This window comes from Mesoplodon mirus (genome assembly GCF_964341445.2).
Source record: "Mesoplodon mirus genome assembly, chromosome: 12".
Classification (NCBI taxonomy): domain Eukaryota; kingdom Metazoa; phylum Chordata; class Mammalia; order Artiodactyla; family Ziphiidae; genus Mesoplodon; species Mesoplodon mirus.
In genome coordinates, this window is record NC_138988.1 from 37641656 (window position 1) to 37668388 (window position 26733).

The following is a 26733-nucleotide window of genomic DNA, read 5'->3' on the forward strand; positions in this document are numbered from 1 at the left end:
GATTCTATCATTCATGGTGAATGATTTTAATGTACTGTTGAATTTGGTTTGCCAGGATTCTGTTGAGGACTCTGCATCTATGTTCATCAGAGATAATGGCCTATAATTCTTTTCATGTAGTATTCTTGTCTAGCTTTGATATCAGGGTAATACTGGCCTTATAAAATGAGTCTGGGAATGTTCCCTCCTCTTCAACTTTTTGGAAGAGTTTGAGAAGGAATGGTATTATTTCTTTAAATGTCAAATAGACAGCAATACAATAAAATATGATGTTGAAAGTGGTGTACTGAAGACATCCAATATTATTGTATTGCTGTCTATTTCTCCCTTCAGTTCTCTTAATACTTGCTATCTTTAGGTGCTCTGATGTTGGGTGACATACATTTACAACTGTTTTCTGCTCTTGATGAATTGACCCCTTTATCACTACATAATCACCTTCTTTGTTTGTCCTTATAGTTTTTGACTTAAAATCTATTTTGTCTGATATAAGAAAAGCTGTCATTGACATCTTTTGGCTTCCATTTGCATGGAATATCTTTTTCTATTCCTCCACTTTGAGCCTATGTTTACCCTTAAAGGTGTAGTGAGTCCCTTATAGGCAGCATATAGGGGGTCTTGCTTTTTATCCACCAGCCACCCTATGTCATTTGAATGGAGAATTTACTCCATATACATTTAAAGTAATTACTGACAGGTAATGACTTATTAAAGCCATCTTACTAATCTTCTTCTGGCTCTTCTGTTGTTCCTTTGTTACTTTCTTCCTCTCTTGTTGACTTCCTTTGTGATTTGATGGATTTCTCTGCTGGTATGCTTTGATTTTTTTCTCTTTATCTCCTGTGTTTCTACTATAGGTGTTTGCTTTGTGGTTACAATGAGGCTTACATGAAACATCTTAAAGTTGTAACAGTCTGTTTTAGGCTGATAACTACTTAACATCAATTGCATATAAAAACTCTACACTTTCACTCCCCTCACTACATTTTATGTTTTTGACATCACAATTTACATTTTATACTGTGCATCCATTACAAATTATTGTAGCTATCATTATTTTGAATACTCTTGTCTTTTCACATTTATACTAGAGTTAAGTGTTTCACATACCATTACAGTATTAGAGTATTCTGAATTTGACTATATACCTACTTTTACCAGTGTTTTATACTTTCATATGTTTTCATGTTATTAACTAGCATCCTTTGATTTCAGCTTGAAGAACACCCTTTAGCATTGTTTGTAAGGCCGATCTAATAGATCTAATGGTTATGAACCCCCACAACTTTTGTTTTTCTAGGAAAGTCTTTATCTCTCCCTCACATCTGAAAGACAACTTTGCCAGGTAAAGTATTCCTGGTATTTTTTCCTTCAGCACTATGAATATATAACCCCTTCTCTCCTGGCTTGTTAGGCTTCTGCTGTGAAACCGCTGATAGCCTTATGGTTAAAAATACATATTTTAAATGAATGCTGATTTAAGTAAATGGGGTGTTTTTTTTGCATCTATTATATTTATTTAATGTACTAAATTTACTGGGTGCACACAACACAACCTCTGCCATTCTGCCACTCTCCTGATAATCTGAATCTCAAGAGGAGCAACATAAACATGGAAAACAGTGTAAAACTTCAGGAGTAGCATTCTGAAGAGACTGTCCTCTAAGTCGTGCTATCCAGAGCTACTCCAGCTGCTATCCTTTCTGAAAACTAGTACCTTAGCTTTTCATTTAGAGCCTACCTCTTTTACATACTTAATGAAACTGCTCTCAATGTCTGCTAGCCATAGATAAGACAAACATTGGGGCTATAAAAGATTCCAAGCTGCTGCTGTCCTGCGGTGCTCTCTGAACAGAGAATTCCCATCTTGTAAATGAGTGACATGATCTAGACACCTGAGTCTCCTCTCTACTACCCCTCACCCCAAAGAGTTCAAGTACCCTTTCCCCCTTCTGGTTGTGGCCCTGCACTGCTGTCTCTGAAAGGTCTCCTGCTGTGACAGATTTCCTTTGCAACTTGTCAGAGCTCTGCCTAAATAAAGTTCATTATGTGCTACTACTATCTCATGGTCTTTTATCAGCCCTAAAATCCTCTAGTTTACTACAAATGTATAAGTTTTTCAGTGAAACTTTATAAAAAGTAGCAACAATACCTGAATCATTTTAATAATGAGAAAACCCAGATATCAAGAAACACTTTAAAAGATAACTGAAAATAAGAAAAAGTTTAAAGTTTCCGTAAAAACATTCCCACAGATGGATTATTCAAGCAATTTCACTCCCTGTCAACCAAATAAAACAAGAAGTACTTCAGTACAAATGGCACAAGTTTTTCAAGAAGCAGATGATATACCCTATGAAGCACTGAGAGCACAGTTGTGCTCCCAAGTATGGCAGGATGCAATGAAGAAGGTACATGATAGAAACACAATGCATGTTCTCTGATTGAGAGGCCCTCACCTCCCGGTTGATATGTGCTAAGGTAGAGCCCCAAGTCCCAGTCCTGCTGATCTAACCAAGCATTGGGAAGATATCCAGGAGAAATGTGACCATTTTAATGCACAACACCACCCATGTAGTATTGCTATCTAAGATGCTTAAGCTGAATCTAACCATGAGGAAACAGACAAATACAAATTGAGGGACATTTTGCAAAACAACTGGCCTGGGCACTTCAACAACGTCAATGCCATGAAAAGAAAAAAGAAAACCAAGGCTGGAGAACTGTTCTAAATTAAAAGAGATTATGACATGACAATGATAAAATATAATATTTAATTCTTGATTGGATCCTGAACCACACACACCTCCGACCGCCAAAAAACCAACCAAATGAAAACAGCTATAAAGGACATTCATGGGACAATTAGGGAGACATCTGAATATGGACTATATATTTTATAGTACTATTGTATCAATGTTACATTTCCTGAGTGTAATAATTATACTGTGATTATGTTAGAGAATGTACTTTTTCTTAAGATGTATATACTAAAACATTGAGCAGTTCCTGGGTTCCGGTATCCCCAACCTATTATCTTTTGTATTCCCAGACATTAGAGTGTAGAATGCTTTAATGCAGTGATTATTCTGGGTTATATCAGTATTTCCTCCTTTTTTTCTTTCACTCTTCAAATGTGTCTAAAATTCCCTATATTAAATTCTATTTCATAAAGTGACTCATAAGCTTCTCTTTTCTTGACTAAACCCTAACTTACCAGAAGGATACTCTGATGCTAACTCAACCTCTGGTCAAAAACATAATTTCTACTACCAAAAGCTACATAGTTAAACAGTACGTTAAATTTTATATTTTAAAATGATGAATTTTAAAATACAAAATCACAATCTAATAATAATACATATTACTTTAAAAAATAAGACATGACAGTAAAGAATTTTTAAAAATCACCCAAAATCTGAACATGCAAAAACAACAAATGTTAACATTTTGATATATTTACATCTTGTCTCTCCTCTATTCAGAGATTGCTTTTGTTTCACAAATTTGTGACCAAACTACATACCCATTTTCTACACTGTCCTTTTATCCTTATGTATGCCTTTACAGTTTTTTCAATTTCTGTTTGCAGAAAGAAAAGATTTTAAAAGTCTCCCTCACTTTCACATACAGAAACAAAATGACAGATTTATCACTAACTCCTATCCTCTCATCAAGGACTATTCTCAAAATAGTACATCATTTTTAAAAAACATGCTGCATGCATAATTGTTTTATAAAATTTGTAACAAATTACCTTTCCAATATACAGGAAAAGAGGTTAAATTTGTCAGTATTTTAAGATAAAATTGTGTCCTCAGAATTATATATGATAAAGCAGGTATATTTTTTGCAGGAAAACATGCCAATAGCATATTTTATACTATGAACCAAAAAGAAAACAGCCTTCCTCTGCAACCAATAAAAATTATAAATAAATTTAGTAAAGCCAACTACTCACCCCCTATTACTGACAATTGCTTTTTTCAAATGAATGTAATTTGCAGGAAAGATCCCCTGTAAAAGAGAAAAGATTTCCCATTAGAAAAAGTAATTTGTGATTAACATCTCATATAGACTAAAACAGCAGCCAGATTTCAGCATGGAACTACTCTATCAACAACACAGTAGATCTTTTAACGTAGCAAACATTTTACATATTAATTAAGAATACAAAGTTGCACAAACTATATTCAACAGAAATTTCACTGTCATTTGCAATCAGAGTCTATCCTCAGGGAAAAAACAACTGTGATGTTAAGCAACCACCAAAAAACAATTTTTTTTAAGTTTTAGAAATATTCCATCAAACCACTCTTAGGATATAGACTTAACGTACAGAGCTTAACATGTATCTACAAAACGACATCATCATCTAACCAACAATTTACAGATTATCCAGCTCTGAGCTAGAGAAAGAATTCTCACATTCTGGGTAACATTTGTATTCACAAGAATAAATCAATTTGGGAGCTTCTATAAATATTTCTTCTTTTACTCTTTCCAAACGGTTTCCACTTTGGTATCTGCCATAATTTGATTTCAATTCCTAAGGGATAAAAATGTATTCTGGGGCTTCCCTGGTGGCGCAGTGGTTGAGGGCCCGCCTGCCGATGCAGGGGACATGGGTTCGTGCCCCGGTCCGGGAGGATCCCGCGTGCCGCGGAGCGGCTGGGCCCGTGAGCCATGGCCATTGAGCCTGCGCGTCTGGAGCCTGTGCTCCGCAACGGGAGAGGCCACAACAGCGCGAGGCCCACATACCGCAAAAAAAAAAAAAGGTATTCTGTTTTAGAAAACAAATAAATTTTCCAATCAATGTTTCACTCTTTTTCCTGATGTATAAAACTCCCTTTAAGGCTTCCCTGGTGGCGCAGTGGTTGAGAGTCCGCCTACCAATGCAGGGGACATGGGTTCGTGCCCCGGTCTGGGAAGATCCCACATGCCGCGGAGCGGCTGGGCCCGTGAGCCATGGCTGCTGAGCCTGCGCGTCCGGAGCCTGTACTCCGCAATGGGAGAGGCCACAACAGTGAGAGGCCTGCGTACCGCAAAAAAAAAAAAAAAAACAAACCTCCCTTCAAATAAAACACAGATGGCCTATTTTTAAAATACTCTTTGGCCCACACCACTATCAGTAATAAACTCAATCTATACCACACAAACCCATCAGCAGCTGGACTACAGTAATGGATTTTACAGTTTTCAGTGTACAGATCTTTCACCTCCTTGGTTAAATTTATTCCCAAGTATTTGATTATTCTGATGCTACTGTGAATGGGATTGTTTCCTTTATTTCTTTTTCAGATATTTCATTGATAGTGCATAAAAACACAACTAAATTCTCTGTGTTCATTTTATATCCTGCAATTTTACTGTATTTATTGGTTAGTTCTGTTTCCTGGGGGAATCTTTAGGATTTTCTATATATCATATCATATGCAAACAAATAAAATTTTACTTCTTTACTCATTTTGATGCCTTTTATTTCCTTTTCTTACCTGACTGCTCTAGCTAGGACTTCCAGAACTATGTTGAAATAGGCATGGTGAGAGTGGGCACCCTTGTCTTGCTCCTCACCTTAGAGGAAAAGTTTTCAACTTTCACCACTGAGTATGACATTAGCTGTGGGCTTATCACATATGGCCTTTAATAGGTTGAGGTGTGTTCCTTCTAAACCCAATTTGTTTTCAGTTTTATTCATGTAAGGATGTATTTTGTCAAAAAACTTTGCATATATTGAGATGATCATATGATTTTTATCTTTCATTCTATTGATGCAGTATAGCACACTCACTGATTTGTGAATGCTGAACCATCCTTGCATCCCTTGCATTAATCCCACTTAATCATGGTGTATGACCCTTTTCATATGCTATTAAAACTGCTAATATTTTGTTGAGAGTTTCTGCATCTATATTCATCAGGAGTAATGACCTGTATTTTTCTTTTCCTACACTGTCCTTATGTGGCTTTGGTATCAGAGTAATGCTAGCCTCATGAAATGAATCTGAAAGTGTTCCTTCCTCTTCAATTTTTGGAATAGTTTGAGAAGGACTGGTGTTAATTCTTCTTTAAAGTTTAGTAGAATTCACCAGTGAAGTCATCTGGTCCTGAACTTTTCTTCGTTGGGAGGTTTTTTTATTACTGATTCAATCTCCTTACTGATTATTGGACTATTCAGATGTTCTATTTCCTCGTGATTCATTCTGGATAGGTGGTAAGTTTCTAGGAATTTATCCATTTCTTCTAGGTGGTCCAATTTGTTAGCATACAATTGTCATAGTAGTCTCTTATAATCTTCTGTATTTCTGTGGTATCATTTTCAATGTCTCCTCTTTCATTTCTCATTTTGAGTCTTTTTTTTTCCCTCAGTCAATTTTGTTTATCTTTTAAAAGAACCAGTTCTTAGCTACACTGATCTTTTCTCTTGTTTTTTGGTCTCTTTTTCATTTATTTTCACCCTGATCTTTGTTATTTCCTTGATTCTGCTAAATTTGGGCATAGTTTCTTCTTTTTTTTCCTAGTTTCTTCAGATGTAAAGTAAGGATGTTTATTTAACATCTTTTCTTTTCTTACTGTAGGCATTTATCACTATAAACTTCCCTCCTCAAACTGCTTCTGCAGTATCCCACAGGTTTTGGTATACTGTGTTCCTGTTTTCACTTGTGTCGAGATTTCTTTTTAATCTCTTCTCTGGTCCATTGGTTGTTCAGAATGTGTTAATTTTCATATATTTGTGAATTTTCCAGTTTTCTTGCTGTTAATGATTTCTAGTTTCATACCGCTGTGGTCAGAAAAGATACATGGTATGATTTCAATCTTCTTAAATTTGCTAAAGCCTTGTTAGATGACCTATTCTAAAGAATGTTCCATTTACAATTGAGAAGAACACGTACTCTGCTGCTGATGGATTGAATATTCTATATATGTCTGTTAGTTATATTTGGTCTAAAATATAGTTCAAGTCCAACATTTCCTTGTTGATTTTCTGTCTGGATGATCTATCCAGTGCTGAAAATGGGGTGCTGAAGGCCCCTGTTATTATTGTATTGTTATCTACTTCTCCCTTCAAATCTACTTAGTATTTGCTTAATATATTTAGGGGCTCCATTTTGGGTGAACATATATTTATGATTGTTATACCTTCTTGATAAATTGACCCTTTTATCATTATGTAATGACTTTCTTTGTCTCTAGTTAATTTTTTGCTTCAAGTCTATTTATCTGATATAAATATAGCTCCCTGGGCTCTCTATTAGTTTCCCCTTGCATGAAATATCTTTTTCCATACGTTAATTTTCAACCTACATGTGTCCTTAAAGCTGAAGTAAATCTCTTGTAGGCAGCATGTAGTTGGGTCTTGTTTTTTTAAATACATCAAGCCACTCTAGGCCTTTTGATTGGAGAATTCAATCCATTTACATTTAGAGTAATTACTGATAGGTAAAGACTTACTAATGCCATCTTATTAATTGTTTCTGGCTGTTTTATAGTTCCCTTATTCCTTTCTTCCTTTCTTGCTGCCTTCCTTTGTGAATTGATGATTCTTTCACAGTGGTATGCTTTGATTCCCATAACTTTATCTTTTGTGAATCTACTGTAGATTTTTGCTTTGTGGTTACCATGGACATCAAGGTTACCAGTAATGTATTTTATATATTGGCTCATAATAAACTATAACCTATGCCAACAGTGAAATCTAATGTGTGAAAATATGGGATTGAAAAAAGGATAAAACACATGACCACACATAACTAAACCTAAATAATGACAACTGGTTATCTGTAAGGGAAGAATTAATAGTAAAAAGTTTAAAACACACAGAATTAGCATATACTTCTAAGAAGATGGAAGAAGACATATTTTTCACTATTCCTCCTGCTAAGTACAATGTAAAACTCTGGATATTATATATATAACATGCATATGGATACACAAAATATACATAAAAATATACATCATACATCATATATATAAGATGTGTGTCATATATATATATATATATATATATATATATATATGGACATAAAAGTATTTTTAAAAACTGGAAGACTCTGAAAGGTGAAGAGAAGAAGGCAAACCAACTGGGGTTGAGATGCAAGAAATAGCACAGTGGTGAACTCCCTAGATTTTCTTTTGCCTTATGTATCCACTACTTGAAGCTAAAAAAGCTGGAGACCTGGAAACACCAAAAGGCACAAACAAAAAAAGACCCCCCAAAAACCTGCTCCTTCTAGTTTAAGAACCAGGAAAGGATCCACCTATCAAAAACAAAAAACTTTTCAATAACAACCACTATACTGCTTCCAAATACCACCCAAAAAAAGCAATGGCCCAACTCCCACCCACACAAGCAAGGTCAATTGGAGGGACTGAACTTTGACCCTCATCAGGCTGTAATGAGGCACCCAAACTGGTACAGTATCAGAGAAAACCAAGTTGGGAGCCAAGACCTTCTATGCCAGTAGGCAATAATAAGCCACCAGCACTCTGGCAGTGGAAACTACTTGGGGGCACCTGAACTTCCACCCCTAACCAGTATTAATGAGATTCCCTCCATCACCCTGCTGTGCTGGTATAAGAAGAGGCCAAGGGGAGAGCTGAAACTTTCACCATCACTCAGAAGTAACAAGACCACCACCCTCCTCCTGGTGTCATTGAAGGACACATGGGGAGCAGTAAGGAAGTACTACAATGCCTTCCAACCAGTGAACAATCAGTGGAACACTAGTAGGAAGCTGGAATTCCCACACAAGGAAAAACAAGGAGCCTTCACCCTTTGGTGTCAACAGAGGCTGAGTGGGAAACATGGGATTCAAACCCCCTTGGCAGTAATGAGGTAAAACCCTCTTCCCTCTGCAGAAGCACTGTCACAAAAAGCCAGGTAAAATTGAAGGTTTAAATAAAATGCAGAGTCTCATAACATAATACCCAAAGGTCCAGGCTTCAGTTGAAAATCACTCATCATACCAAGAACCAGGAATCAAAGGGCATCAAAGGGACATGGATCCTACTAACTACTTCATGGACTCCATCAGGAAGCCTGTCCATGTGCCAATGGAGATGCCTCACACCTGCAGATCTTCCCAACTGGCCCATGAGCATCCCCAATGCTCTGCACACTCCATCACACTCCCTAACCCTGTGGTCAGTTCCCTGGGCACACCACCAAGGGTGGCAATGAGTGCAAGCCTTTGTACATGGCTACTAAGCACATGCAGAAAGCCATTCAATTCTGGGAGAAAGCACATAAACTTAAGCATGCAGCACCACCCTACGTGAAGCAAACAAGAGACTGGCAGCAACCAGCCTAACTTTGCAGGATTGAGAAAAAGCATACAACTTAGAAATTCCACCCCAAAAAAGAGAACAAGAAGTGTGGAGTAGGTGCATACATAGCAAAGGTCTAAGAAAGCCTCAGAATAACCAGCAGGGCTGACAGAAGATACTTCTCTACCGAAGAGAGTAAGTAAAAGTGGAGGAGGTGACTGCTTCTTCAAACGGAAAGAGAGCAATGCAAGACTTCAAGGAACATGAAAAATAAAGCAAACATGATACCATAAAAAAGGGACACAACCATTTTCGAGTAACCAACTCCAAAGAAATGAATCTGCGATGTGTCCAATAAAAAAGTCAAAACAGGGTTTCCCTGGTGGCGCAGTGGTTGAGAGTCTGCCTGCCAATGCAGGGGACATGGGTTCGTGCCCCAGTCCGGGAAGATCCCACATGCCGCAGAGTGGCTGGGCCCGTGAGCCATGGCCGCTAAGCCTGCGCGTCCGGAGCCTGTGCTCCACAACAGGAGAGGCCACAACAGTGAGAGGCCCGCATACCGCCAAAAAAAAAAAAAAAAAAGTCAAAACAGTTGTTTTAAGAAAGCTCAACAAACTATAAGAAAACACAGAAAGATCGTTCAATGAAATCAATGAAACAATACACAAATAAGAAGTTTAAAAGATGTACAGAAATCATAAAAAAGAACCAAACAAATCCTGGAACTGAAGATTACAATGAATTTAATGAAAACTGCAATAGAGGATGTCAACAGCAGACTTGATCAAAAAGAAGAAAAACTTAGTGAGATTGAACACAGGAAGCTTGAGATCATCCAGTCAGAAGAGAACAAAAGAAAAAATTTTTAAAGAGCAAAAAAAGTCCATATGAATTACAGAATACCGTAAGGGGAAACAATCTATGTAGTACTGCAGTTCCAGAAAGACAAGGGAGGGAGAAAGGGTTAGAGGGCTTATTAAAGAAATAAGGGCTGAGAACTTCCCAAATCTTGGGAGATTTGGACATCCAAGTTCATGAAGCTAGGTCTCCAACAACATTCAACCCAAAAAGGTCAATTCCAAGACACATTATAATAAAACGGACTCAAATCCAAGAGAAAGAGAATTTCAAAAGCAGCACGAGAAAAAAAGGTTTGTAACTTATCAGGTAAACCCAATAAGGCTATCAGTAGTACTCAGCAGTTATACCAGGCAAGGAAACAGTGGAATAATATATTCAAAGTACTGAAAGAAAAAAATTGCCAACTAAGAATACTGGCAAAGATGTCTTTCAAAATTGGAGAAATGACTTTCCAAGACAAATAAAAACTGAAAGAGTTCATCACCACTAAATCTGCCTTATAAGAAATGATGAAAGGAATTCTTCATCTGAAATGAAAGGACATAATTAGTAACATCAAAGCATGTGAAAATACAAAACACAGTGATAAAGATAAATATATAGTTAAATTCAGAATACTCTAATACTGTAATATGGCAACATATTAATCAATTAACTAGGGGGGCTTCCCTGGTAGCGCAGTGGTTAAGAATCCGCCTGCCAATGCAGGGAACATGGGTTAGAGCCCTGGTCCGGGAAGATCCCACATGCCGTGGAGCAACTAAGCCCATGCGCCACAACTACTGAGCCTGCGCTCTAGAGCCTGCGAGCCACAACTACTGAAGCCCACGTACCTAGAGCCTGTGCTCCACAACAAGAGAAGCCACCACAGTAAGAAGCCTGCGCACCGCAACCAGAGAAAAGCCCATGCATAGCAACAAAGACCCAATGCAGCCAAAAATAAAATTAATCAACTTACTATAAAGGTTTAAAGACAAAAGAATTTAAAATAACTATACCTACAACAATTTGTCAATAGATATATAAGAAGATGTAGATTGTGACATAAATATAAAATGTGGAAAAGAGGAATAAAAGGGAAGAGTTTTTATATGAGTTTGACATTAAGATGTTATCAGTGTAATAAAACAGACTGTTGTAAGACATCTTATGTAAACTTCATGGTAACCATAAAGAAAAATCTTCAGTAATACACAAAAGGATGGCATTAGTAAATGAATTAAATTAACCAATCAAAAGGCATACAGTCACTGAATGGATTTAAAAATATAACCCACCTATATGCTGCCTACAAGAAATTCAACTCACCATTAAGAATAAACATAGGCTCAAAATGAAGATTTAGAAAATGATATTCCATGCAAATGTAAATCAAAAGAGAGCAGGGGTAGCTATACCTATATCAGACAAAATAGACTTCAAGTCAAAAACCGGACAGCATAAAGAATGATTATTTAATGACCAAAGGGGTTAATTCATCATGAGAATATAAAAACTGTAAATACATATGCACCAAACAACAGAGCACCTAAATATATTAAATACTAACAGAGCTGAAGGGAGAAATAGACAACAATATAAAAACAGTAAGGGAGGGCTTCCCTGGTGGCGCAGTGGTTGAGAGTCCACCTGCCGATGCAGGGGACACGGGTTCGTGCCCCGGTCCCAGAAGATCCACATGCCGCAGAGCGGCTGGGCCCATGAGCCATGGCCGCTGAGCCTGTGCATCCAGAGCCTGTGCACCACAACAGGAGAGGCCATGACAGTGAGAGGCCCGCGTACCACAAAAAAAAAAAAAAAACTGTAAGGGATTTCAATACACACTTTCAACAATGGATGGAACTTAAAACCAGGAAATCAGTAAGAAATCATCAGACTTAAATTATACTTTAAACCAAATGATCAGAAATACACAGAACATTCTATTCAACAGCAGCATTCTTCTCCTGCACACATGGAATATTCTCCAGGAGAGATAACATGTTAGGTCACAAAGCAAGCCCAAGTCTTAACAAACTCAAAAAACTGAAATTATATCTTTTCTAACAACAATAATATGAAACTAGAAATAAATAACAGGAAAAAACTGGAATATAAACAAATATGTAGAAATGAAACCACACCATCCTGAAAAACCAATGTATCAAAGCAGGAATCAAAAGAGAAATCAGCCTGTGTCCTCTAAGATGGGCGGATAGCACTTCCCTCAGGGTCCATGCATGAGGAGGGCAACAGACATGTCTATGGCAGGCATAGCAGTAACTCTTAGCATGTGGCCTGTCTCTGGTTGGGTTGTAAATCCAGAAGGCAGGACCAAGACTGTATTCCTCACAGTCACATTGGGACAAAGCAGAAACTAACTGTTTGCATCTGAAACCATCTTACCCAGCAGCCCCCAGGCAGGTTTACCTTAACATCATTCTTCCTGCTGCCCGTCCTGCTCAGGGCTCCAGAGAGGTAGATCCCAGGGCTTCCACCGATCACCCGCTCCTGGGAGTTTTTTGTAAACCCCACTTACTGCTTTAAAAATTGTGTGACCAATTCAACCATGTAGGAAATGATCCTGAAGTCCACCACCATGTAATCACTGTTGATGCTGTGATGCTGTATTTTTCTAAAATGCACATGTGTGTTTGTGTGTGTTTTTTAAAACTGGTGTCCAACTGTATGTATGGTTTCTATCCAGCTCTTTTCATCTAACATGTGAATTTCTGTATGATTAAATATTTTTGAGAATGTGAAAAAAAAAGAGAAATCAAAAAATAACTTTACACAAGTGGAAACACAACATATGGAAATTTATGGGATGCATAAAAAGCATTTCTAAGATGAAAGTTTACAGTGATAAATGCCTACATTAAGAAAAAAAGAAAAACCTCAAAAAACAACCTAACTTTATATCTCAAGGAAATTTAAAAAAAGAACAAATTAAGCCCAAAGCTAGTAAAAAAGATCAGAGGAGAATAAATGATAATAAACATAAACATAAAATAAACTTAAAAAAACAGAAAAGATCAAAGAAATTAAGACCTAGCTTTTTGAAAAAATAAACAAAATTGAAAAACCTTTAACTAGACAAAGAAAAAAAGAGAAAAGAATCAAATAAATAAAACTGAAAGTGAAAGAGGAGACACTACAACTGATACAACAAAAATACAAAGGATTGTAGGAGACTACTATGAACAATCATACATCCACAAACTGGATGACCTAGAAGAAATGGATAAATTCCTAGAAACATACACCCTACCAAGACTGAATCATGAAGACAGAGAAAATCTGAACAAATCAATTACAAATAAGGAGAGTGAATCAGTAATTTAAAACCTCTCAATAAAGAAAAGTCCAGTACCAGATGGTTTTACTGGTGAATTCTACAAAGATTTAAAGAAGAATTAATACTAATTCTTCTCAGAGTCATCCAAAATAACTTAATAAAAGGGAACAATTCCAACTCATTTTACAAAGCCAGCATTACCTTGATATCAAAACCAGACAAGGACACCACAAGAAACGAAAATTACAGGTCAATATTCTGATGAACAAAGATGCAAAAAAATTCTCAACAAAATATAAGCAAATCAATTTCAACATGACATTCAAAGAATCATACACTGTTATTAAGTTGGATTTATCAGTCAAATGCAATGATAGTTCCACATACGCAAATCAATAAGTAGGATACACCATATTAACAAAATGAAGGATAAAATCATATGATCATCTCAATACGTGAGGAAAAAGCATTTGACAAACTTAACATTTCCCTGATTATTAGTGATGTTGTACCAGCTGGCCATCTGCATTTCCTCTTTGGAAAAACGTCTATTCAGTTCTTGTTGATGGTTTCCTTTGCTGTGCAAAAGCTCTGAAGTTTAATTAGGTCCCATTTGTTTATTTTTGATTTTGTTTCCTTTGTTTTAGGAGTCAGATCCAAAAAAAATATTACTGCAATGTATGTCAAAGAGTGTTCTGCCTATGTTCTCCTCTAGGAGTTTTAATAATATCCAGTCTTTAATCCATTTTGAGTTTATTTTTGTATATGATGTTAGAGAATGTTCTTATTTCTTTTTTTACATGGAGCTGTCCAGTTTTCTCTGCACCAATTACTGAAGAGACTGTGTTTTCTCCATTGTATACTCTTGCCTTCTTTATCATAGATTAACTGACCATAAGTGTGTGGGTTTACTTCTGGGCTCTCTATTCTGTTCCACTGATCTATGTGTCTGTTTTTGTGCCAGTACCATATTATTTTGATTACTGCAGCTTTGTAGTATAGCCTTAAGTCAGGGACCATGATCCCTCCAGCTCTATTCTTCTTTTTTGAGATTGTTTTGTCTATTCAGGGTCTTTTGTGTTTCCATATAAAGTTTAAATTTATCTGTTCTAGTTCTGTAAAAAAATGCCATTGGTATTTTGATAGGGATTGCACTCAATCTCTAGACTGCCTTGGGTAGTATAGTCATTTTCACAATATTAATTCTCCCAATCCAAGAACATGGTATATATCTTGCCATCTGTTTGTGTCATCTTCAATTTCTTTCATCAGTGTCTTACAGTTTTCCGAGCATGGGTCTTTTACCTCCTTGGGTAGGTTTATTCCTAGGTGTTTTATTCTTTTTGAAGCAATGGTAAATGGGATTGTCTCCTTAATTTCTCTTTCTGATAGTTCGTTGTTAGAGTATAGAAATGCAACACATTTCTGTATATTAATTTTGTATCCTGCAATTTTACGAAGTTCATTGACGAGCTCTAATAGTTTTCTGGTGGCATCTTTAGGATTTTCTATGCATAGTATCATGTCATTGGCAAATAGTGACAGTTTTACTTCTGCCTTTCCAATCTGGACTCCTTTTACTTCTTTTTCTTCTCTGACTGCTGTGGCTAAGACTTCCAACACTACATTGAATAAAAGTGGTGAGAATGGACATCTTTGTCTTGTTCCTGATCTTAGAGAAAATGCTTTCAGCTTTTCACCATTAAGTATGAAGTCAGCTGTGGGTCTGTCATATATGGCCTTTATTATGTTGAGGTATAGTCCCTCTATGCCCACTTTATGGAGAGCTTCTATCATAAACAAGGTTGAACTTTATCAAAAGCTTTTTCTGCCTCTACTGAGATGATCATATGGTTTTTATTCTTCAATTTGTTAATGTGGTGCATCACACTGATTGACTTGCAGATGCTGAAAAATCCCTGCATCCCTGGGATAAATCCCACTTAATCATGGTGTATATCCTCTTAATGTATTGTTGGAGTCAGTTTGCTAATATTTTGTCGAGGATTTTTGCATCAATGTTCATCAGTGACACTGGCCTGTAATTTTCCTCTTTTATGATATCTTTGTCTGATTTTGATATCAGGGTGATGCTGGCCTCATAGAATGAGTTTGGAAGTATTCCTTCCTCTGCAATTTTTTGAAGTATCAGAAGGATGGGTGTTAACTCTTCTCTAAATGTTTGGTAGAATTCACCTGCGAAGCTATCTGGACCTGGATTTTTGTTTGTTGGGAGTTTTTAAATAACTGATTCAATTTCATCACTGGTAATTGGTTTGTTCATTAGAAAATATGAAACAGAAATTTTTCTTCCTGGTTCAGTCTTAGGAGATGTATCTTTCTAAGAATTTGTCCACTTCTAGGTTGTCCATTTTACTGGCATACAGTAGCTCATAGCAGTTTCTTATGATCCTTTGTATTTCTGTGGTGTCAGCTGTAACTTCTTTTTCATTTCTGATTTCATCGATTTAGGCCCTCTCCCTTTTTTTCCTGAGAGTCTGGCTAAAGGTTCATTTATTTTGTTTATCTTTTCAAAGAACCAGCTTTTAGTTCACTGATGTTTTCTACTTTTTTTCAGTCTCTGTTTCATTTATTTCTGCTCTGATCTTTATGATTTCTTTCCTTCTATTAACTCTGGGTTTTGTTTGTTCTTCTTTCTCTGGTTGCTTTAGGGGCAAGGTTAGGTTGTTTATTTGAGATTTTTCTTATTTCCTAAGGTAAGCCTGTATCACTATAAACTTCCTTCTTAGAACTGCTTTTGCTGCAGCCCATGGGTTCTGGATCATCCTGTTTCATTTTCATTTGTCTCTATGTATTTTTTTATTTCCTCTTTGATTTCTTCAGTGATCCACTGGTTGTTTAATAGCATATTGTTTAACCTCCCTGCATTTGTGTCTTTCTGCAGTCTTTTCTTGTAGTTGATTTCTAGTCTCATAGCATTGTGGTCGGAAAAGATGTTCGATGTGATTTCAATTTTCTTAAATTTACTGAGGCTTGTTTTGTGGCCTAGCATGTGACCTATCCTGGAGAATGTTCCATGTGCACTTGAAAAGAATGTGTATTCTGTTGCTTTCAGTCCAATCCTAATTCTTTTTTTTTTTTTTTTTTTTTTTTTTTGCAGTACGCAGACCTCTCACTGTTGTGGCCTCTCCCATTGCAGACCACAGGCTCCGGACATGCAGGCTCAGCGGCCATGGCTCATGGGCCAAGCTGCTCCACAGCATGTGGGATCCTCCCGGACCAGGGCACAAACCCGTGTCCCCTGCATTGGCAGGCAGACTCTCAACCACTGCGCCACCAGGGAAGCACCCCAATCCTAATTCTTGACAAACAATTTCTGTAACCTTGTGGGTCTTGCCTTTATAAGCTTACCCCATTTTGTAGTCCAGTGGAATACAATTCAAGTGCTGTCTTGGATTTATGCTTCCTGGGCTTCAGTCCTAACAAACACCAAATAAACTTTTTTTTTTGGCCTCAATCAGGTCTCCATTCTTGGAATTCTTGGTTAATGATATTCTAGTTTTGATATGGTACTATAGTTTTCTAAGATGTTATCAATAAAGGAAACCAGGCAAAGGGTACACCGGATCTGTTTATATTGTTTATTATAAGTGCACATAAATCTTTAATCATCTCAAAAATATAAAGTATAATGATGGAAGAAATTTTTGCATATTGGGGTATGGGGAAGCCATTCTGGCTTATACATGATTTGGCCTGAACTTTATGTCAACTAGAACAGCCTGTCTTACAGTCTGTCAAACATACATTGCATATCTGCTTTCACCATTAAAGAAAAGAATGCATTATCTAGAAGTAAATAGGGATAAATGCCTCCCTTCCTATGACACCAATGCTAGTACTGCTTCGAAGATAAGGTTTTCCTCCCAGATGCCAAGGTCATACTGACTCACTGTATACGAGCTAATCTGTCTCTTTTGAAACCTTGAAGGAATGGAGCCCTGTCATGTTTGATGCAGTTCTTTGTTCTTACAAGATATAAAACTGTGCTGAAAACCATGCTTCTCTGGAGTGCTTTGGTGGAGGCTGTACTCCAGGCTGGTCCTCAGCTTGGCTCGAATAAAACTCTCTTCTATTCCTTATGATAGGTTGCTTACTTATTATTTCTCAACAATAACAACAAGAGGATATGTCTCCGTCAAAAACAACTAGAAGTCTGAAATATATGCCAAATGTTTTTAGACACTGGACAACCAGCAGCACAGGAATGTGATCTTGGGAGAAGAGAAACAAATGAAATGAGTCATACAATTTTCCAACGCTTTTTGCCTAGAGGCCTTTATTGATCAGAGAGTGACAGCACAGAGTAAGCCACTGTCACTACGATTAAAAGCCAAACACCAGTAGGAGAAGGCTGAGAGAGCTGAATTTTGTGGGGCAGAAAACAGAAGGGAATCATGAAGAGAAAGAAGTACAGAATTCTTCAGAGAGATTCCATTGAGTATTTAGCTGAAAACTAAGCTGCAGTTACACAGAGTGAGACTCTATGTGGCCAAGGAAAGAGTAACTAATAATTGACAGCTGTAAGCTGAACAATTCCTAGAGCATACCTAAGACTGGTACACATTAAAGTTCTAATCGACTACAATGGAAAGAGCTCAGTGAACACATGGTTCTTCAAATAAAGATCCAGTAACACTGCATGTTAAAAGGTCAAACAGGGGCTTCCCTGGTGGTGCAGTGGTTAAGAATCCGCCTGCCAATGCAGGGGACACGGGTTTGAGCCCTGACCCGGGAAGATGCCACATGCTGCGGAGCAACTAAGCCCATGTGCCACAGCTACTAAGCCTGAGCTCTAGAGCCCACCAGCCACAACTACTGAGCCCACGTGCCACAACTACTGAAGCCTGCGTGCTTAGAGCCTGTGCTCCACAACAAGAGAAGCCACAACAATGAGAAGCACGCACACTGCAATGAAGAGTAGCCCCCCACTCACCGCAACCAGAGAAAGCCCGCGCACAGCAACAAACACCCAACACAGCCAAAAATTAATTGATCAATTAATTAATTTTTAAAAGTATATATGCTGATTATCCTTTTTTTAAAAAAAAAAAGTAAGGTCAAACAACCCTAGAGTAAAGGCTACTCTAGGCACGTTCTAACAAACCTTAAGGATCAAGCTGAATTACAAGTAAATTAAGTGCCTGCAAAAATGAATTCAATTTTTTTTAAAAGAAGATGACAAAATTCATATCAAGAAATTCAACAATATAACTTCAAAGTTCTAGAAAACAAAACAAAAAAATTTCCAGATATGTAAAAATTTAAACCATAACCAGGAGAAAAAGCAGTTAATAGCAAGAGACCAAAAATGATATATAATGGGAACTAGCAGAAGTTTACAGTGCTATTAAAATTTCTCCAAGATTTAAAAGAAAACATAAACATAAGGGAAGTGTCATCAACATACAAAATGGAAATAACAGAGCTGAAAAACAGAACATCTAAATGAAAACGTTCATTTGAGGTGTTTAATGGCAAATTAGATACATGAAAGAAAGAGTAGCACACTTTAACACCTAGTATTAAAACTATCCAAACAGACTTGGGAGAAAAGACTGAAAAATAAGTTAAAATAGAAGTAGAAATCTTTGAGATAATATAAAACAGTGTAACATATGTGGAACTGGAGAACCAAATATGCAGCAATATTTCAGGAAATCATTTAAAAATTTTTCTAAATTAGATGAAAAACACAAACCCACAGATACAGGAAACTCCATGATATAAATTTGGATGAACACACACATACACACACAACACCAAAATATATCATAAGCAAATTGCCCAAAACAATGATAGAGATAAATCATAAAAGCATCCAGAAATAAAAACAAATATTTAAAAACACTATAGTACAAGAAACAAAGATAAGAATTAATAAAGACTTTACATTAGAAATACTATAAAGCCAGAAGACAATGAACTGACATATTTAAAGGGAACTGTATACACCCACGCACATAGGGTCACCTTACTTTGATAAAGGAGGCAAGAATATACAGTGGAGAAAAGACAGCCTCTTCAATAAGTGGTGCTGGGAAAACTGGACAGCTACATGTAAAAGAATGAAATTAGAACACACCCTAACACCATATGCAAAAATAAACTCAAAATGGATTAAAGACCTAAATGTAAGGCCAGACACCATCAAACTCTTAGAGGAAAACATAGGCAGAACACTGTGACATAAATCACAGCAATATCCTTTTTGACCCACCTCCTAGAGAAAAGGAAATAAAAACAAAAATAAACAAGTGGGACCTAATGAAACTTAAAAGCTTTTGCACAGCAAAGGAAACCATAAACAAGACGAAAAGACAACCCTCAAAATGGGAGAAAATATTTGGAAATGAAGCAACTGACAGAGGATTAATTTCCAAAACATACAAGCAACTCATGCAGCTCAATATCAAAAAAACAAACAACCCAATCCAAAAATGGGCAGAAGACCTAAACAGACATTTCTCCAAAGAAGATATACAGATTGCCAAGAAACACATGAAAGATGCTCAACATCATTAATCATTAGAGAAATGCAAATCAAAACTCACACCGGTCAGAATGGCCATCATCAAAAATCTACAAACAATAAATGCTGGAGAGGGTGTGGAGAAAAGGGAACCCTCTTGCACTATTGGTGGGAATGTAAGTTGATTCAGCCACTATGGAGAACAGTATGGAGGTTCCTTAAAAATCTAAAAATAGAACTACCATACGACCCAGCAATCCCACTACTGGGCATATACCCTGAGAAAACCATAACTCAAAAAGAGTCATGTACCAAAATGTTCATTGCAGCCCTATTTACAATAGCCAGGACATGGAAGCAACCTAAGTGTCCACTGACAGATGAATGGATAAAGAAGATGTAGCACATATATACAATGGAATATTACTCAGCAATAAAAAGGAACGAAACTGAGTTATTTGTAGTGAGGTGGATGGATCTAGAGTGTGTCATACAGAGTGAAGTGAGTCAGAAAGAGAAAAACAAATACCGTATGCTAACACATATATGGAATCTAAAAAAAAAATGAAAATGGTCAGAAGAACCTAGGGGCAAGACGGGAATAAAGACGCAGACCTACTAGAGAATGGACTTGAGGATATGGGGACGGGGAAGGGTAAGCTGGGACAAAGTGAGAGAGTGGCATGGACATATATACACTACCAAACGTAAAGTAGGTAGCTGGTGGGAAGCAGCCGCATAGCACAGGGAGATCAGCTTGGTGCTCTGTGACCACCTGGAGGGGTGGGATAGGGAGGGTGTGAGGAAGGGAAATGCAGGGGGGAAGATATATGGGGACATATGTATATGTATAACTGATTCACTTTGTTATAAAGCAGAAACTGACACACCATTGTAATAAAGCAATTATACTCTAATAAAGATGTTAAAAATAAAATAAAATGAAAATAAATAAATAAATAAATAAAGGGAATTGTATACCCAATGAAAATATTTTTGAAAAATAAAGGTGAGTAAATCCAAAGCGAATAAAATGAATAGAACAAAGAGAAGAAATCTGTGAAACAGACCAAAAAAAACCCTTTTAAGTCAAAAGTTAACTTGAGAGGATCAAAACAACAAAAATCTAAATAGATTTGACCAAGAAAAATAGAGGACACAGCTCCCTAAAGTCTAGAATGAAAGAGGGATCATCACTAAATGTCTTACACACATTAAAAAATAAACAGCATGAATATCTAGGACAATTCAAAAACATATTGAAATAGAAAAATCTCTTGCAAAATACAACTAATCAAAACGAATGAGTTAGACAAAGATACTAAAGATAGACTATAAGCCCCAACCAAAAACAAAAAAAAATTTAATGACAAATTAGACTTCCTCAAAATTAAAATCTATTCTCCAGGACACAACATTAACAAAATGAAATGGCAAACCACACAGTGAAAGAATATATTTACAAGGACTTGTATTCAGAATAGAGTATTCATATAACTCAGTAAGAAAACAACCCAATAAAATATGGGTGAAAGATATGGACACTTCACAGAAAAAAAAAGAGGTTAAAGGACAATAAACATTTGAAAAGGTGTTCAACCTCTTTAGTCATTAGGGAAATAAAAATTAAAAGCAGGGCTTCCCTGGTGGCGCAGTGGTTGAGAGTCTGCCTGCTGATGCAGGGGACACGGGTTCGTGCCCCGGTGCGGGAAGATCCCACATGCTGAGGAGCGGCTGGGCCCGTGAGCCATGGCTGCCGAGGCTGTGCATCCGGAGCCTGTGCTCCGCAACGGGAGAGGCCACAACGCTGAGAGGCCCGCGTACCACAAAAAAATAAATAAATAAAATAAATAAAATAAAAAATAAAAGCAAAGCAAGAGACCACTAGCTCATCCATTAGAATGTCTAAAATTAAAAAGACAAAATAAAAAGTGCTGCTGAAAAAGTGGACCAATTGAAAGTCCGATACTTAAATTTATACTTAATTTTGGGAGGGTTCCCACCATTAACTGATAAGAAGTACTCACTGTGCCTCAACTACCTGTACAAACAACATGGTTTATGCTGCTGAACACCTGCTTTCCTTCCAGGAATGTGGAATTTTGTTACATGCTACGCAGAGGTTGCATACAGGACCAGTGCCCGATAAAAACTCTGGCTATGAGTCTCAAACAAGCTTGCCTGGTTGGCAACATTTCATATGTGTTGTCACAATACTCCTGGGGGAATTAAGCTTCTCCTGTATGACTCCACTGAGAAAGTACTCTTAGAAGCTTGTGCCTGGTTTCCCCAGACTTTACCCCATGCAGCTTTGTTATTTTGATTTGTATCCTTCCACTATAATTATTCACAGCTTTGAGTACAATTACATAATGAGTCCTTTGGGTCCCCACAGCAAATCTTCAAGTCTATGGGTCTTGAGGGCCTCCAAACACAACAACAAATAAGCATGACACAAAATATCACCTAGCTTTCACTTCCTTCAACTCCCACCATCTTCTCCCCCACTGGCAACAACACAAACACACTAATAATAAGATCCATTAATGAGAACACTTAAAATGTGGCTATTAGGTAAATTCCAGATCACAAACCCACATTTCAGTACTGAATAACAATGATAAAATGTCCATTTTTTTAAAGTTTTCAGTTAGGAGAGCTCCTACTGATGATAATTAGCACTTTCCTTCATTAAAAAGAATCATTAGATTAGGTCTCATTATGACTTGGTGTATGACCAAGTCTGTATTAAAATGAACCACCACAGGGCCTCCCTGGTGGCGCAGTGGTTGAGAGTCCGCCTGCCGATGCAGGGGATACGGGTTCGTGCCCCGGTCTGGGAGGATCCCATATGCCGCGGAGCGGCTGGGCCCGTGAGCCATGGCCGCTGGGCCTGCGCGTCCGGAGCCTGTGCTCCGCAGCGGGGGAGGCCACAGCAGTGAGAGGCCCGCATACCGCAAAAAGAAAAAAAAAAAAGAAAAAAAAAAAAAAAAAAAAAAAATGAACCACCACAGCTACAAAGTAAGTTGAGAGACTGAAATGATAGTGTACCACAAACTACACATATTTAAAGTGTAGAATTTGATGCTTTGGCATATACATACACCAGTGAAACCATGGCACAATTAAAATAATGACATTTGAATCACCCCCCAAAGTTTCCTCATATCTTTTTGCACTCTATCCCTCTCTTCAGGGATAGATTGGCAGGCAACCATGTAACTGGTTTAAAGCATTATAAATTATTAGCATTTTCCAGAATTTTACCTATTTGAAATGTTCATCAGTCCTCCACTCACAAAATCACCACTACAGCCTTATTTATATTCCCAAGAATCTACATCTACGTCCTTCCTTTCACCCATAACCTACTGTGGTAACTACTCTACCTTCTCTCTCTTTATCACTCAACCCACTAGACTCTGGCTTTCTGCCACTATCAACCTATGACTACATGGGCTTCTCTAAAACATCACCAATGGCCTTCTGGCAAACACAATGGCCCCTACTCCGTACCCATTCTATTCTACTAGACTACTCCACGGTACTTGAAATCATTAATTACTCTGTTTTTTAAAAACTTTCTTTTCCTTGGCCAGCTATGACCTCCATTTCTCAAACTCCATGTGCTACTACCTCTTTTTCTGTCCTCCAAGATGCTGGCAGTCTCTAAAGTCTCATTTCCAGCCCTATGCTATCATAGCAGTTGTTGTTACAGCAACAGAAACAAATATTTACTGTACTGTTACCATATGCTAGGCGCTGTGTTAAGAGCTTCATATAAGCTCATTGATTTCTAACAATTCTACAAGATAAGTAATAATGTTACACTCATTTCAAATTACATACAAAATTAAGAGAGAATAGTATATTGAACCTCCACAAACCTACCACCCAGCTTCAACAATGATCAATGTTTTGCCAACCTTGATTAATTAATACCCATGTACATATTCTTACCCATTGCCATACTTTAGAGCAAATTTCAGAAATTACCCATAAGTTATTACCATAAGAAATTACCCATACTTAAATATGTATCTTTAACAGGTGCTTACTATTTCTCCAATAAACTCTATTTCATGGTTATACTGTATGGCAAGAGCGAATCTGTGCCTCTGTTAAATGACAGATTCCCTGTTGCCTAAGAGACATAATCCAAATTCCTTAGGATTCCTTATAGTCTTTGGTATGTAAGACCCTGTAAATATGGATCCAATGTATCTTTCCTGCCTTACCATCCATCACTTTCATCCAGGCACAATGCCCTAGCCAGTTTGGACTATTTACCATTCCCTGAACATGCCTTGCAATTTCACATCTCTATACCTCTGTTTTTGCTGTGTAAAACATTCAATAATGTCCTGTTCCTATCTGGCAGAATTCTAGGTATCCAGTTGACAATTCCTGTATAAGAACTGATCCTGAAACCACAAAATGAAAGTAAATATAAATTCTCTTGAATTTCATTCCTTTTCTCTTGGGCATATGCTTTATAAAATGTACAAAATTATCATCAAATATCTGTTCTCCTTTTCCTTAATTTTATCTTATTCTCCTACTTTTTAATTCACAAAATTTAGTAGTACATATTACCTGTATATTATGCTTCTCTTAAACTGTACAATTTTAATATATGGTCACAAATATATATAACTGAAAGGGCATTTTATAGTAAAACTTTTTATACAAAAAAATGTTTTACCATTTACTAATTATTTCTGAATGCTATCTAGTTCAGACACTATTTAATTTGGGCTATGTCAAGTTTTATTATTAGTATAAATTGTATATAACTAAAGACACAGTTTAATAAGTAAACTTTTTCATTTGTCTTTAGCCACTAATAGCTATGAAAAACCTATTGAAATTTCTAATTATTGTGATCATAATATTAAGATAAATAAAAGATATATAGGAATGCATTTTTAATCATTCTATGTGTGTAAAATCACTAAATGATTATCTTTTACAAAAATGAAAGGATTTTCAACATAGTTCCATAAAATATCACTGCCACAGGGTGAAATTTAGTTAATACTGTCTTTCCATCTGTTAATTTTTTTAAGTTTAAGAATATAAATACTAGCTATCAAGAGGTATATACATACATGTTGCTAATAAATGCTACAGTAATCTAAGATTCTAGAATGGAGTTGGTATTACCAAAATACACAACCTCAAAGTACTACATTAGCCCAAACTAAAAAAATTAAAGGAGTCTGATCAGACAAAATGAGCTCTAACACTTCTTTTCTTTTTTTCTTTTTCTTTTTTGGCTGCGCTGCTTGGCTTGTGGGATCTTAGTTACCCAACCAGGGTTTAAACCCGGGCCACCGCAGTGACAGCATGGAGTCCTAACCACTGGACTGCCAGGGAATTCCCTCTAACACTTTAGATTAGTGTCATCTGGTTCCCTCATTTTGATTAGTTTATCAAATCATTGCTAAGATTAATCACAAAATGGCCTCTCCCACAGGCTCTAAACACCTTTCTTGCAGGAAAAAGAATGTAGAAAATAGGTATGAGGGCCTCCCTGGTGGCGCAGTGGTTGAGAGTCCGCCTGCCGATGCAGGGGATACAGGTTCGTGCCCCGGTCTGGGAGGATCCCATATGCCGCGGAGCGGCTGGGCCCGTGAGCCATGGCCGCTGAGCCTGTGCGGCCGGAGCCTGTGCTCCGCAACGGGAGAGGCCACAACAGTGAGAGGCCCGCGTACAGCAAAAAAAAAAAAAAAAAAAAAAAAAAAAGAAAATAGGTATGAGATTCTGAGCACTTTTCCTTAACTCTAAAATAGAACTCTGATTAACCTGCTGGAGAAGCCACATGGAACGATAGAGACCTTGAGGTTACAACATGTAGCTATTTCGGTGATCCAGCTGAGGACAGCCTTCTAGCCATCCCTGCCAACATACCACACATGTGAGTAAACCCTTTTGGACATTCCAGCCAGCTGAGCCCCCAGATAACTGTAGCCACAAGTGGTGTCACCTATACAGAATGACGATTAGTTTCAGTCCACTATATTTTGGGGTGCTTTGCAGCACAGCAATAGATAATATTGTAAGGGTATCATCATTCATGTCCCACTTAACAAGGTTTTCAAGCCACACACTGTGCATCAACTGATGTTTTAAAGACAAAAATAAAATAATTTCAAAGACCACTGTCTCCACCCTGATCCCCAAACCCTAGTATTCGAAGCAAGGTGGTGGGGTGGCTAACATCACAAATATTAATAAAAATAATAGCATGGAATATCACAAATTACAGCTTTCCAATCATTTATAAGATTTCTCACTTATTCAAGTTCTAAATTTTTGACAATTTCAAATCAAGATAACAAACATAAAATACAAATAGAAATTATTTCCACATGAGCCTTCCTGAGATGGAAATAACACCTGAAAGTGTGTCTTAAAACTAGAGACACAAGATAAAAAATTACCTACGAGCAGTGGTTCTTAACTGGGGCAATGTTACCACCACCACCCCACCTACCTCCCACCCCCCAGGCCCAGGGCCTTTGGCAATGTCTGAAGACATTTTTCACTGCCACAACTTGAGAGGAGATGTTAGTGAGTGGAGGTCATATATGCTGCTAAATTTCTTATAATGTACAACATAACAAAGAATTATCTGGCCCAAAATGTCAACATTGCCAAGGATAAGAAGCCCTAGCTATAGGAATGAAAGTTTGAAGATATTGTCTTCTTATGATCACTACCTTAAAAACTAACAAAACAAGTGATTCTACTGGCAAAATTGATGATTACAATTCTGAAAATTTTTATTTTTTAATAAAAATAATGTGATAATTTTGGTATTTTCTACATA

General features: G+C 37.1%; 1 protein-coding gene across 5 annotated transcripts in view; it reads right to left on the reverse strand.

Moving 5' to 3' along the window:
* Positions 1 to 26733, reverse strand: part of DOCK3 (dedicator of cytokinesis 3) — a 404100-nt gene that overhangs the window by 297174 nt on the left and 80193 nt on the right. For 4 of the 5 annotated variants that reach the window (XM_082638633.1, XM_082638632.1, XM_082638631.1 and 1 more), the window contains exon 4: positions 3962 to 4017. The exons of the other annotated variant lie outside the window; for it this stretch is intronic. In XM_082638633.1, coding sequence (XP_082494759.1) covers positions 3962 to 4017 — 56 coding nt within the window. The remainder of the gene's footprint in view (positions 1 to 3961; positions 4018 to 26733) is intronic. 5 annotated transcript variants of the gene reach the window in all.